This window comes from Mastigoproctus giganteus, chromosome 6 (assembly GCF_048544385.1).
Source record: "Mastigoproctus giganteus isolate SK-2022 chromosome 6, ASM4854438v1, whole genome shotgun sequence".
NCBI lineage: Eukaryota > Metazoa > Arthropoda > Arachnida > Uropygi > Thelyphonidae > Mastigoproctus > Mastigoproctus giganteus.
This window is the reverse complement of record NC_143580.1, coordinates 195,457,211-195,472,352: the sequence shown is the minus strand read 5'-3', so window position 1 is coordinate 195,472,352 and position 15,142 is coordinate 195,457,211. Positions and strand designations below refer to the sequence as shown.

General features: G+C 36.3%; 1 protein-coding gene across 1 annotated transcript in view; it reads left to right on the top strand.

Moving 5' to 3' along the window:
• The window catches only part of Cmtr1 (Cap methyltransferase 1), a 379,789-nt gene that overhangs the window by 135,944 nt on the left and 228,703 nt on the right, over window positions 1-15,142 (top strand). Inside the window, exons 8-9 of the mRNA XM_090376649.1 lie at window positions 5,029-5,123; window positions 8,827-8,899. Of these exons, the coding sequence (XP_090232775.1) occupies window positions 5,029-5,123; window positions 8,827-8,899 (168 nt within the window). The remainder of the gene's footprint in view (window positions 1-5,028; window positions 5,124-8,826; window positions 8,900-15,142) is intronic.

Below are 15,142 nucleotides of genomic sequence, written 5' to 3'. Positions count from 1 at the left end.
TTATGCCCCAAGAGGCAGATCAGTCAAGAGAGCTGGGAGCATCCATGACCACTAATAGCAGTAGATCAAGAAGTGCTACTAATGAAAAGAATGCAATGGCTGCTCAGAAAAATTGTATTGAGACTAAAGAAGTTCATAAGGGTGGTATTCACAAAAATGTGGCACCAGTTACAATAGTATTTAACACATTTTATCAAGTAACAGATTCCATCCATATAAGATTTCTCTTGTATAGGAGCTTCATAGTAATGGTATGAACTATAGTATACAGTACTGTTGAATGGTTTCTGCACAGTGAAGATCATTTTGTGTTGTTTAGTGATAGGGCCTTGTTTTTTCTTATGGTCAAGTCAAAAGAAAATGTGAGATATTGTGCTGATGGACAACTCTTAAGAGTTGTATCTGCCACAACATGGGGGGGAGCCAACTGATTTACACTGCTGTACCTATACTATGCACTAATACAGTAATGACTAGACTATGGCTGTATAGCTCTGCTGGACCAAGCACCTTATGATGGCTTAATCCTGTGTATCACAGTTCCCTTCACCTTGCACTCATTTCATACCATATATCTTCAATTCAAGCATCTATGCTAAAGCCAGTGAACCTCCCTTACATCCATGCAAAGAGAGACTCTTCTAGTAAACTGTGCAGCAAAACTCAAAGGACAGCTAAATCACCCAACTTGTGATTTGCTTTTCTCCCCAAATAGGATAATTTTTACAGATTTATAGAGTCTACCCTTCAACAGAATACACTTTCAATCCACACTTACTCATTGATGACTTGACTTTTGTTAGTTAACAGCCTTCTTGTCCCATGTACAATACCTCCCTAGATGTACCATGTGCCACCCTTCAAGTTATCACTCTTAGCATGGAAAAAATTCCCAGTCCTGATACTGCATATTACAGTTGCATGCTTGCTTGCATCACTGACAACCCAATATGCTCAGTTCACTCCAGTGCATATAGATTAATCCAAAACTGGTAGTCATTTTGCTGCAACTGCAGTTTTGCCAACATCATCATAGCTAAGAAACTTCCAACTGAATTCCACAGCTACAGCAACCTTAAAACTTCATGTGGTCAACAGCCACAGTACTCATTATTTATCATATATACAGATTCAATACAGTGGACCAAATTTGATCTATACAGTGGAGGTAAAAAGAATGACAATCCATTACTTGGAGAGCTGGGATATTCTAATCAAATTAAATGAAAATATGCAGAGCATCACCTTTTGCTGGCTTGCTGGTCATAGAGGTATCTTTTAGAAATGAGCATGCCAAAACTGCAACAAACACTATTAATCTTTTTTTTTAAAAGAATTATTAAGAAAACCACCAACAAGTATTCCATATAAAGAAAACCAGAAATCATGGAAACCTTAGCATCTGAAATAATACCCTTAAATTAATGTAAAAAGTGGGGTTCCCCAAGGATCAGTATCAGGACTACCGTTGTTTCTGATTTTCTTAAATGGCATCAATGAAGGGATAGAGGGCATGATGTCTAAATTTCCAGATGATGTAAAGATCGGTAGGATAGTTAATAGTAATCGTGGTATGTGATGCAAGAAAGCAAGCGCATGAGCTTATGTAGCATCAGCAAAAAGAAAAAAAAAAAAAAACACACAAATGTATGTCCAGTTCCTCCTTAAATTTATTTAACCTATCAACTACCACAACGACAGATGGAAGTTTGTTCCAGCAATTAACCACCCACTGGATAAAGGCAAATTTCCGCACATCTATTCTATAGCTGTCTTTCCTCAAATTGAATTTATGCCCCCTTAGTTTCGTAATCTGAACAAGTGGAAGAATCCCATCAGAATTCAGCGTGCTCAACCCATTCAAGGCCTTATACACCTCAATCAGATAACTTCACTTCACAGGTGCCCTAGTCTCCAGCAGCTGCAATTTGCAGAACTTAAGCCTCTCTTGATAAGAGGATCCCTTCATTACCCTCACCAATCTTGTTGCCAAACAAATCTATATCCTTCCTAAAATGAGGCCTCCAGACCTGTACACAGTACTCAAGGTGTGGCCTGACCATTCTTATACAGAGGGACAATACAATTACCTCCTTTTCCCTGCAAGAAAATTCCTGTATATAATTGACAAAACCCCATGACCTGCTCTTACAGCCTGTCTGCATTGTTCAGAAAAGTTCGTATCTGACTGCACAATTACTCCCAGGTCTTTTTCATTTTCTACCACCCTAAGTGTAGTACCACACAATTGGTACGTTCCTCTGGGGTTAGTACTTTTCATTTGTCAATGATAAACTTCAGTTGCCACTTTTCAGCTCATCTTCCCAAATTTTCTAGATCCTGTTGCAGTAGCACACTGCCATTACTGTCATTAACAACCCTGCCAACCTTTGTATCATCTGCAAACTTCGACACACAAAGCCCGATATACCTTCATCAATATCATTGATAGATATACAAAACAACAGTGGACCCAACACTGAACCCTGTGGGACTCCACTAATAACACTAGTCCACAAAGAGCAGCACCCATTGACCACCCTCTGTCTTCTCCTACTCAACCATCCTTTTATCCATTGTAGCAGCTTACCCTTAATACCATTCTGCTCCAATTTGTACAGTAGTCTTCCATGCGCAACAGTGTCAAAAGCTTTCCTGAAATCCATATATATGATATCAAAATTATTTTTTGCATGCAGTTCCTTTGTAACCACATCATAATATCCAATCAAATTTGTCAGACAAGACTTTTCTTTAACAAACCCATGCTGTGTCTGATCATTGCCAGGCAGAGCTTCTTCAGAGTGACCTAGATGCACTTCAGGGATGGTCAGAAAAGTGGCAGCTATACTTTAATCCAGCAAAATGCAAGTCTTACACCTGGGGAACAGTAAACCCAAAATAATTTATACATTTGGTGGAGTTGAACTAAAGTCAGTAGTGGAAGAAAGGGACTTGGAAGTTACGATATGGTCAGACATGAAGTTCTCCAAGCATTGTAGACGGGTTGCAAGGAAGGTCCTTGGTGTCCTATTGATGATATTTTCAAACATTTGCTAGTAGAGATAAGGACATCATAATCCAATTATATATATCTATTGTTAGACCACACCTAGAATGCTGTGTTCAAGTGTGTTCACTGCCAGGCAGAGCTTCTTCAGAGTGACCTAGATGCACTTCAGGGATGGTCAGAAAAGTGGACCTAAGTGACCTAGATGCACTTCAGGGATGGTCAGAAAAGTGGACTGCACCTAAAAAAAGACATCAGGCTTCTTGAAAGGGTCCAAAAACTAGTAACTTGCCTGGTGAGTTCAGAAAAAGGGCATACATATGAGAAAACACTGCGAATATGTGGATTGCACAGCTTGGAAACTAGGTACCTTAGAGGAGCTTAATTGGGGTGTTTAAGGCACTGAGAGGCAAAAGTAAAATGAATGAGGTTGAAATTTTTAAGGTTTAAATGATTTTAAAACTAGAATCCATAGATTCAAGTTACGGGGGGGGGGGGAAGATATTTAAACTGGATTGCAGGAAGTTTTATTTTAGCCAGTGAGTTATAAATTACTGGAATAAGTTACCTACATGGGTTGGTTGAGGCTGACAGTTTAGGGAATTCAAAGGTCAGCTGGATAGTTAAATGTCAGCTGGAGGGAAATGCATAGGTTGTTTTTCTTTTCTTTTATTATTTTTTAATTAGTTATTTAATTTAATTTTATTTTTATTTTACTCTTTTTTTTTTTTTTTTTTTTTTTTTTTTTTGGCTGGTGCAGTATAAGCTTTAGGCTTTCTTGTACCATATAGCAATTACTAATTCTAAATACTAAATAATAGACAAGAAGGTACGTTGGTTAGGCTACTGAAAAATCACACTAACCTAACTCATCTTTGTTTATTTAAAGCCACCAGCCCTCCAGAATGCCCATTCTGTAATACACAACAGTGATTGACAGGCTCTCTTTGTCTCATTTTCTATCATGAGTATGCCTCTCATTTTAGCCTATTATTGGTTTACCAGATGTAGCCAAAATATTTACCTACTTCAAACACATATGATGCTATAATGCACTTGAAGTTTTAATCAAAAACCTTTCAGGAAACTATACATTACTTTTCACCATAGATTAGTTGCATTATGGACCTGTTGCCCCTGTGCCAATAAACCCAAGTAGATAACAACAACAGCTACAGCAACATGGATAACCTATGTGGATTGAAGAAATGTGATCTGAGTAGTGGCACGAGGAGGAATATATATATATATATATATATAGATATATATATATATATATAGAGAGAGAGGGGGGGGGGCTACTTTTTTTGCAATACTGTGATAGCAAAAGCATGTCCAGTTATGATGTGGCAATTTCTCATGCCTTTCCTTGATGATGTTACATTATTGAAACACATGGCCGTGCTTTACCAGCAAGATGGTGCACCACCATACCTTGCATTTAGCATCCAACAGTTCCTTGACAACAAATTTTGTAATAAATGGATTGGAAGACAAGGGAGTGGCCATCATGATTACTGGATCTGACACCACTCAATTTCTTCTTCCAAGTGTATGAACTTATCTTTTCAAAATTCCAGGACTTATTTAGAATATTCTAAGGGACTTTGTATCACATTTTAAGCTGATACGTTAACTCACTTCTTTTGTGTACCTATCTCCCTTAAGAAGTACCTCTATACAAATCTCGCCTTCCGGCTATCCATTGTGATCATCAGATGGTGAAATTTTGTTAAACAGTGTTCAAGAACAGTATAGAAGTTTTTGATAATCAAACACCTGAAATTTAATGCACTTTGTGTCATTACCTAACTTGTTTTACTTTTTTACCACCTCGATAAATCCCTTACAACTATTGCTTACATTGTAAGCAATAATACATATTTTAACAATATGAAGAAAATTTTTAATTTAATGCAACAGCATGATTTCAGTGATTTTTTTGTGTTGTGGATGGAAGACAGATTTTCATAATTCATTTTTTGAGACTTTTGTAATTATAGCGATATTGTTTACAGAGTGTCTTTGATAAGCTAGAACCTGAAGAAATGAGAAGAGCCAGGACACGTTCAAATCCTTTTGAGACCATACGTGGAGTCATTTTTCAAAATAGGTAATTATGCTGTAATATAAGATTTGTAGAATTATAATTTTGTGTTGAACTCAAGTTCTTTTAGAGTATCATTTAAATCTCTGAAACTCTGTTGATGAACTGTATTACAAATTGATCATAGGATTGTGGATTTTTGTTAACTAACGATTGACTATTAATGATTTACCAATTTCTTATGGTACAGCAATTTAAAGACTATATGCACAAGGCATAATTCCATATGGGTTTAAATTAACTATACAGTAAACCCCCGCTATTCGCGGGGGTTACGTTCCTGAGAAATTCCGCGAATACTGAAAACGCGAATACTGAGTTATGGCGCCCATGGTAATAAAAGGGTTCCGTTCCAAAGTATGAAATATATAACAAAAATTAGTCTAAAATTTTGTCTGTACGTATTATGTGTATTTACCTACATAATATGACTATGTACATAGACAAACGTAGAGAGTAAGTACATAAAAAAAAAAAAAGCATAAGGCATCGAAATGAAAATAAGAAACAATTTATTAAATGTAATACTGTACATATTTATTAGACATTTTAAAGAAACCTTTCAAAAACATATCAAGAACATGGGTTGCTGGGCGAAAAATAACCATATCGATTTTTAAATCTTTCAAACCAGCCTTTGCTGGCTAAAAAACTTATCCCGCGAGTGCTATCACCAGTTTCACTAAAGTGTAGTGTTGATAAAGGTGTTTTGCCTTTTCACGAATGATAAGTGAACTTAACGGAATTTTATTTTGAGTTCGGTCTTCTATCCACAGATTTAAAGCCTTTTCCATTTTTTCTAATTTCACATCACGAGTTATAGAGCAAATTTTTGATGCAATTAGCGCGTTTTCACGGACACTATGGCGGATTTTTTCTTCCGATTTCTTGATTGATCGTACCGTTGACTCATTGATTTTATAATGTTTTGCCACTGAGGAGACACTTTCACCATTAGAAATTTTGTCTAACAATTCAATTTTACTCGCTAATGTCATCACCTTCTTTGATCTTTTCACAGTTCCCTTTTTATTCGCGGCCATATTTTTGTAGGATTAGAAAAGAACTTGTCCACAATAAAATCACTTTCTTTTAACTTTAACACGCTCGAAAAAGTCTGTTTACATCAACACACTGCAAAATGGTAGATTTTTCACTTTTGTAAACGTATCAATTAAAAGCAAGAGATGAAACCTTCTATGACAAGCGCATTACACATACTGAACAAGGATTAGCTTGAAACATCCGCGCTCGCGATTTTGTCACCCCCCACCCATTGAGCGCAGGACACTTCCTTTTTACACCTTTTAAGTTATTTTTACTCATTTTTAGAGAATAAAGCACAATTACAAAATGAGGAGGCACACTTGATACACATAAAGCTGTGAGCGTGTAGCAAAACGAATAAACAACACCATAAAGGCAGAGACAACTCTATTAACACCTCACTAACTCACATTTTAATTTCTGGGGGTTACTACCATAAAACAATAAAAACAATTTCCAGTTGCGTTCCTGCTAGTGGAATCTGTTATAAACTGGTAGTGAACTCTATCTAATTGCATTTGCGATAATACCGATAGCTGTAATTGTGTTGGTTTTTAAGTTATTATGGTGAAATGTGTTTCCCCTTCACTGCTATAAAAAAATAAATATATTTTCAGAATCTTCTCTTCATTTCTATCGTGTTGCGTTCAGTTGGGGTGATTCCGCGTTCGACTGCCATTTCTTGTAAACACAAAGGCGAATCGTGCATATGCGAATTCAGTTCGTGTTATATACAATATCGTTCCCCTAAATTGTGTAAGATTGAATTAGTGTAGTGTAAACACGTGTTATAAGACGACTGACTGTACTACTCTGTGGACTGGGCAAAATGATTTTAGCCACACCCATGTTTTTTTCATGGCGGAAAATGTTCCGGCGCTTTAAAATTCACATTTTTTTAGGTTTAAATCAGCGACCGCGAATACGCGAAACCGCGAATACAGATACCGCGAATAGCGGGGGTTTACTGTATAATATTAATTAAATGGTGTAGATACACCATAGTTAACCCATAAAATTAAACTACATATGTAGTGTAAAGGTATCGTTTTAATTATATCTCATATTGTGGCTACCTTCACAACGAGATACCAGGTATTGCACTACTTAGAATAAGAAATCTTTATTGCAATAATAATAATAATAATGATGATAATACAATTCGATGCATTGCAATGTCACCCTTCATGGCCACCAGGCCAGGGGTTAACAGTAATAATACAATATAAATAGAAAGCATTGATATATGAAACATAGGAAATGCATATGTGGAAGTACAACTCAAAACTCCAAGTATAATACAGTTATTTACAGTACAATATATAAAGAAGATATTGGCGGAAACAAATAATATCATATACATATAGTAATATAAACAGGCAACGTTCTTTGCACCGAACAGAAGTAGTTAGCTCATCATTATTCACTGTCATACTGAAAAGTTAGTATGCCATCTTCACATCAGGTGGTATTGTTGGCTTGTGGCATTAAGATGAGCTTCGAGGAGAAGGATCAGGGACAGGGAAGTACAATTCAAGGATGAGATTCTTTGTATTCCCTGTCAGAAGTGAACTTATTAAGGTCAGCATCCAAGGACCGGGCACATAAAAGTAGCTGAAAAGGCAGGAACTTATCAGATAGGTGGAGATGGCTGAGATGTGGGCATAGAGTTGGAGTTGCTCTGAGGAAAGGCTGAGAGACTCTCCACGAGCACAGGTCCCAGAATGATGGTGCCGAAATCTCGCCAACCATCATTTTGATAGTCGGGGTAAGACGTTTCACCCTAATTAGTGTGTGGAGCCTGTGAATTTGAATCAAGCTGGCCATTTCAGTTGTCCTTAGCTGTGGAGGAAGTTTGTTTATGGCCCTTTTAAGAGCCAAAAAATAAGTTACGCTTCTCTAGTAGAGAAGACTACTGTTACTTATTCTCAGTGGGCACCACCACTGTGTGGTGGTGTCCAAGAGAATTATTCGAAGTAGTGCAATACCTGGTATCTTGTTGTGAAGGTAGCCACAATATGAGATATAATTAAAATGATGCCTTAGTTTAATTTTATGGATTAACTATAGTGTATCTACACCGATATTATATAGTTAATTTAAACATATATGGAATTATGCCTTGTGCATTTAGTCTATAAATACAGTATCATTCTGTTCACCGTTTGGCATCTCTCATGATGTGGAATTAACTTCGCAACTGTGATGGCATGTTTGCATTACCAGGGTACCTGCCCATCCACCAGTAAAAGGCCAGCAAGCTTTGAAACGGTGCCGTCTGGGTGGTGGTGCCCACTGAGAATAAGTAACAGTAGTCTTCTCTACTAGAGAAGCATTACTTATTCGAAGTAGTGCAATACCTGGTATCTCGTTGTGAAGGTAGCCACAATTTGAGATATAATTAAAACGATGCCTTTATGCTACATACATAGTTTAATTTTGTCGATTAACTATGGTGTATCTGCATCGATATTATATACTTATGGCACAATGTATAATTAAATTTTGATTAAAATATTCTTTAAAGGGAAAATGTAATTAAACTTTTTAGTGTCATATTTCCTTTAAAATGATAATTTAATATGTAAAAGAAAAAGAATGTAACCATTAGTTCTTCATATAAAAATGTTTCTCTAGTAAATCTGTTGTTATACTGTTTCAGAGCAGCAATGAAGATGGCTAATATAGATGCAGTATTTGATTTTATGTTTACAGATCCAAAAGATGAAAATGGAGTAAGGATTTTATATTAGTTGTATGTGTATTTTAGAAGTTAATTCTAATAAGTGCAAATATTCTCTTACTTTATATTAAAATTTTTTATGGTAATTTGCAGCTTACCAACTTTTGTTGTGTTGGCCAAGTAGCTATTGTTACTTTTCTGGGAAGATGTCCAGAACTGACAAACCAAAAAAAAAATGCTGTTTTCTGAAAGTGAATGTTGACTGTTTGTGTGCATCTGTGCCTCCTAACTTTTTCTAGGAGATAATATCCAAAATTGTTTTGTTTTATTTTTCTTCCAGATTTCAGTCAGATTTATGGTATTTATTTGTAAAATATGTCACAAACTTTTGAACATCTATCACAAGCTGGTCTTAAAACATGTTATGTTTTTAAAATATGTTCCTAATGCTTTTTATATCAATCACAGAGTACAGATGCAGTGCCAAGCACCTAATACATTGTGGTTTTGTTTTAGTTTATTGAACAGTAGCAGTGACTACATGTTTTCTGTGATTTTTATCCTTTGTATGCTTGTCTAGTTTTTAATTTATTTGCCACAGTGTTTTCTCCAAATGCATGACTTGTATAGACATCCACTTCAGAATAAAAACTTACTTGTTCCATTTCATGTGTGGAGAAGTTCAGAAACAGTTGGCAGTTCTCAAATGAATGCTATTTTAGCCCTTACCACAAAAGAAGATAGTGTTGGCACAGGGTGAACTAAGTCAGCTAGTGTTTGTGGATCAGTTATAATTTTGAAGTATGAATAAAATATGATCGATAAAATAAGTTTAGAATATCTAATATTATTTTATCTCATTCCTCATTGTAATACAGACTGTAAGTTTATTTTAATTCTTTTCAAAAAACAATATAATTTACATTATCTATGTCAAATATAATGATAGTCTCTTTTGGTTTTAAAATTTAAAACCAAAAATGCTAACGCATGTGCACAAAGAAGCCTGGAAAGTCGTCTGTACGGAACTTCTTCAGTGCTACGAGGGTGAAGGAGAGGTTTTTCTTTCATGCATAATCACAGGTAACCAAACCTGGGTCCACCATTTTTAACCCTGAAACAAAGACCCGGTCGATGGAATGGCACCATCAAAATTCACCGCACAAGAAGAAATTCAAAAGAGTCATGGTGATAGTGTTTTTTTTTTTTTTTTTTTGTCAAAGATGGGGTCTTGCTTGTGGACTTGTCGAGGTGTGTCACCACAATCAACTCAGATCGATATGTGGAAATGTTGAAAAAGTTGAAAGCCCACATCCATAGAGTTTGACCTGACAAAAACTGAGGTTGTTCTCTGTTACAAGGCACCACCCTACATGAGTCTGCATGCAATGGAAACCATTGCAAAACTGGGGTACACTGATTGATAGTCCAGATCTTGCACCTTCTTCGGCCCACTGAAGGATGCACTCCATGGAACCCATTTTGCAGTTGACGACCAGCTCAAGCACAGTGTTTGCAAACCCTCTGGAGCAAGAGTAAGGACTTTTACAGGATTGGAATACAGCGTCTGACTCAGAGATGGCAGAAGTGCATAGAAAATGATGATGTCTTTGTGGAAAAATTACAGTGTGTTTATTAATGATTGAGAATTAATTTTTGTAAAAGGCATAGTTATAGGAATTAAATTTTCTGAGGAAAAAAATAGGTATGTATTTTCCTATGGAAAGAATAAGGCTTAATTTGTAAAAGAAACATACTGCATTGGATGGACATAATAATTTATAAGATTTAACAGTTGCATATAGACAGGAGTAGTATAGAAAATTAGGAATTCTAGGACACTTTTACAAACACAAAAAAAAAAAAGAAATGCTCTGAAAACACTCCCATTTTTCCTTAAAATCATTCATTTTCCTAAAGCAATGTACAAAAATCAAAAAATAAAATTATTTATATTTTTAATGAAAAAATGTTTCTTAAGCTCAATTTTTAATTAAGAAACCTCTATTCTAATCATATACACTAATTTTTTACATCCCTCTTATATAGGATCAATCATCTAATCTATAGTAACTTTACCATTGCACACACATGCGTGTACAGAGCTGGCCCCAAAATTTGCAGAGCCCTGTGCAAAACTTATGTGGGTTTTTTTGTAAAAATTCTTATGAAACTTAAAGGGAAAAAATATGCAAAAAATGCGAAAAAGAACAGCTTGTTTCAGTATTTCAAAATATCTGAGGTGTGATGATTATCAAACCTATGTAAAGAATGTGAAAAAATTATCTCAAGTATAATTGTCATAGATTGTGAATGCAGAATGAAAGTTCGTAAATTAAGTATATAAAATCACAGAAAATCAGAACAACGAATCTTCAATCAAAAAAAAAATGAATTAATTTTAAAAATATAAGAAATTAATTAAATTTTTTACTCATTTTACCCATAAAAATGTTGAAAAAATCAAGTGTTAAGCATTAATTTTTAAGTGATTTTTATTTAAAAAAAGTTGTTCTAATAAATGAGTGAGAAAATGTACTCTGTATTAAGTCAAATCACTTAGAAACTTATAAAAGATATTTGTAAATACCACAAATTTATAGGATATACAAATTTAAATAGAGAAAATTTGATTAATTTTATAATGCGAGAAATAGCATTAGCAAGGGCATATGATGCAAGAAAGTAAGCCTATACAGCATCAGCCAAAAAAAAAAAAAAAACCCTTAATTCACCCATCCCCTCGCTCCAAATGTTTATCAAGTTCTGCCTTCAATCTATTTAAGCTGTCAACTTCTACAATGACAGATGGAAGTTTGTTCCAGCAATCAACCACTCACTGGCTAAAGGCAAACCTCTGCAAATCTATCCTACAACCATCTTTCCTCAATTTGAATTTATACCCTCTCAGGCGATTATTCAGAGCAACAGGAAGAAACCCATCAGCATTCAGCATGCTCAAACCATCCAAGGCTTTATACACCTCTATCAGATCACCTCACCGGTGCCTAATCTCCAGACACTGTAATTTGCAAAACTTAAGCCTTTCTTCGTAAGAGCAACCCTTTGTTCCATTCACTAATCTTGTTGCCCTTCTCTCTACTCGTTCCAACAGCTCTACATCCTTCTTAAAATGAGGCCGCCAGACCTGTGTACAGTACTCAAGGTGTGGCCAGACCATTGCCTTATACAAGGGGAAAATCACCTCCTTATCCCTGCTAGAAAAATTCCTGTATATCATTGACAAGACACCATGAGCTACTCTTGCAGACCATCTGCACTGCAGAAAACTTCATATCTGCCTGCATAATTACCCCCAGGTCCTTTTCATTCTCTACCACTGTCAGTGTGGTACCACAGTGTTGATACGTTACTCTGGGATTACTGCTTCCCATATGTAGTACTTTACATTTGTCAATGTTAAACTTCATTTGCGACCTCTCAGCCCATCTGCTCAACTTTTCTAGATCCTGTTGCAGCAGTGTACTCTCATTAGTGTCATTAATGACCCTGCCAACCTTCGTATCGTCGGCAAACTTGGACATTAAGCCTGATATACCATCATCAATATCATTTATAAATACAGAAAACAACAATGCACCCAACACTGAACCCTGAGGGACTCTATTAATAACATTAGTCCACAAAGAGCAGTGTCCATTGATTACCACTCTCTGTCTTCTCCCACTCAACCATCCCTTTATCTATAGCAGCAATTTGTCTCCAATGCCACACTGCTCCAATTTGTGCAGCAGTCTTCCATGTGCAACAGTATCAGAGGCCTTTCTAAGATCCAAATATATGATATCAAAGTTATTCTTTGCATCCAGTTCCTTTGTGACTACATGATAGTATCCAGTCAAATTAGTTAGACAAGACTTCCCCTTAACAAAAAACCCATGCTGTGTCCGAGCTATAACTGAAGTCTTGTCTAGATGATCCTGCAATGCTTCTTCAACCAGTGCCTCCATTAATTTCTTTGGAACAGAAGTTAAACTAACAGGTCTGTAATTACCTGTCTCCCCCTTTGATCCTCCTTTGTGGATTGAGGTCACATTTGCATATCTCCAGTCCATAATTATAGCTAAGGATTTGCTTCCTTCCTTTGCCGCCTCCTTTAATATAACTGGATAGAGTCCATCCACCCCAAGTGCCTTTCTTATATTTATCTTCAACAATTTCTCCTCCACTTTTCTCTCAGTTATTACAAGATTATCTAGCTTACTGCCAGAGTTGAATACACCTCTGGCATTCCCCTCCCCGAATAACTCCTCATGTGTGAATGTAGATGCAAAATCATTTAGTTTGTTAGCTACCTGAGTAGGATCATCAACAGTTGAACCATCGACATCAAGTGGACCAATTTGATTCATCCCCTTCCTTCTAGAGTTTGCATAAGTAAAGAACTCTGTTCTGTTTTTCTTTGCATCCTTTGCCAAAGATTTCTCGTAATCTGCCTTCGCCTGCCTAACCTCCTTTTATAATTGGTTGCAGACCAGCTTATATCTATCATAGGCTTCTGTCTCACATGTTAATTTATATATCTATCCCATGCATTTTTCTTCTGTCACATGTCTAATTAGTTCTTCTGACATCCATTTAGGCCTAAATCTTGAACAATATTTCTTTGTTGGTATGAAAAGCCTACTAGCTTCCAACATTAATTCTTTGAATGCTTCCAATTTTAAATTTGCTGTTGGTAACATCATCATTTGGTTCCACCATATAGAATTTAAATACTGTCTCAGACCACTGTAGTCACCTTTACGAAAGCAAAAACCCTTCCCTTTACCCTTGATGGTAGTTGCCTCTTTGAGTAAATCCCACTTCAGGACACTGTGATCACTGTGCCTTGTGGTTCCTTTATCTGCAGATTCTTGATGCATGACGAATCACTACTGTTAATCAGTTCAAGAGTGTTACTCCCTCTAGTTTTTTTTAAGGGTTTTTGCTTTCGTAAAAGCGAATACAATGGTAATGATAGTCATCATACTATCTGAGATAGTATTTAAATTCTATTCAGTGGGACCAACTGATGATGTTACCAACAGCAAATTCAAAATGGGAAGCATTCAAAGAATTTATCTTGGAAGCTACTAAGCTTTACATACCAACTAAGACATATGTATGAGATACATATAAATTAATGGATGACATGGAAGCCTATGATAGATATAAGCTGGTCTGTAACCAAGTCACAAAGGAGATTAGGCAGGCAAAGGCAGATTATGAGAAATCCTTGGCAAAGGGTACAAAGGAAAACAGAAAAGAGTTCTTTACCTATGTAAACTCTAGAAGGAAAGGGATGAATCAGATTGATCCACTGGATATTAATGGTTCAACTGTTGATGATACTGCTCAGGTTGCTAACAAAGTAAACGAGTATTTTGCATCTACATTCACACATGAGGAGTTATTTGGGAAGGGGAATGCCAGAGGTTAAGTAAACTCTGGCAGTGAGCTAGATGATTTTGTAATAACTGAGAGGAAAGTGGAGGAGAAATTGTTGAGGATAAACATAAAAAAGGCACCTGGGATGGATGGGATCTATCCAGTTATATTAAAGGAGGCAGCAAAGGAAGTAAGCAAACCCTTAGCCATAATTATGAGAGCTTCCTTGGACTCAGGGGAAGTACCCATAGACTGGAGAAGTGCAAATGTGACCCCAATTCACAAAGGAGGATCAAAGGCAGACAAAATAATTATAGACCTGTGAGTTTAACTTCTGTTCTTCAGGGTTTAGTAGTAGTAGTAGTAGTGGCGGCATGTGATGCAAGAAAGCAAGTGTATGAGCTTATGCAGCATCAGCCAAAAAAAAAAAAAATCTAACCATTCCCTCCAAACGCCTGTCCAGTTCCAACTTAAATTTATTCAACCTATCAACTTCCACAACGACAGATGGAAGTTTGTTCCAGCAATTAACCACCCGCTGGCTAAAAGCAAATTTCCGAATATCTGTTCTACATCTGTCCTTTCTTAATTTGAATTCAGCGTGCTCAACCCATTCAAGGCCTTATACACCTCAAAAGTTGTTTGATCCATTGTTTCCAGGAAAATTTATGGAGACACTGGTTAAAGAAGCACTGCAGGATCATCTAGACAAGACTTCAGTTATAGCTCAGACACAGCATAGTTTTGTTAAGGGAAAGAATTGTCTGACCAATTTGATTGGATACTATGATACAGTCACAAAAGAACTGAATGCAGGGAAAAACTTTGATATTATATATTTGGATCTTAGAAAGGCTTTTGATACTGTTGCACATGGAAGACTGCTGCACAAATTGGAGCAGTG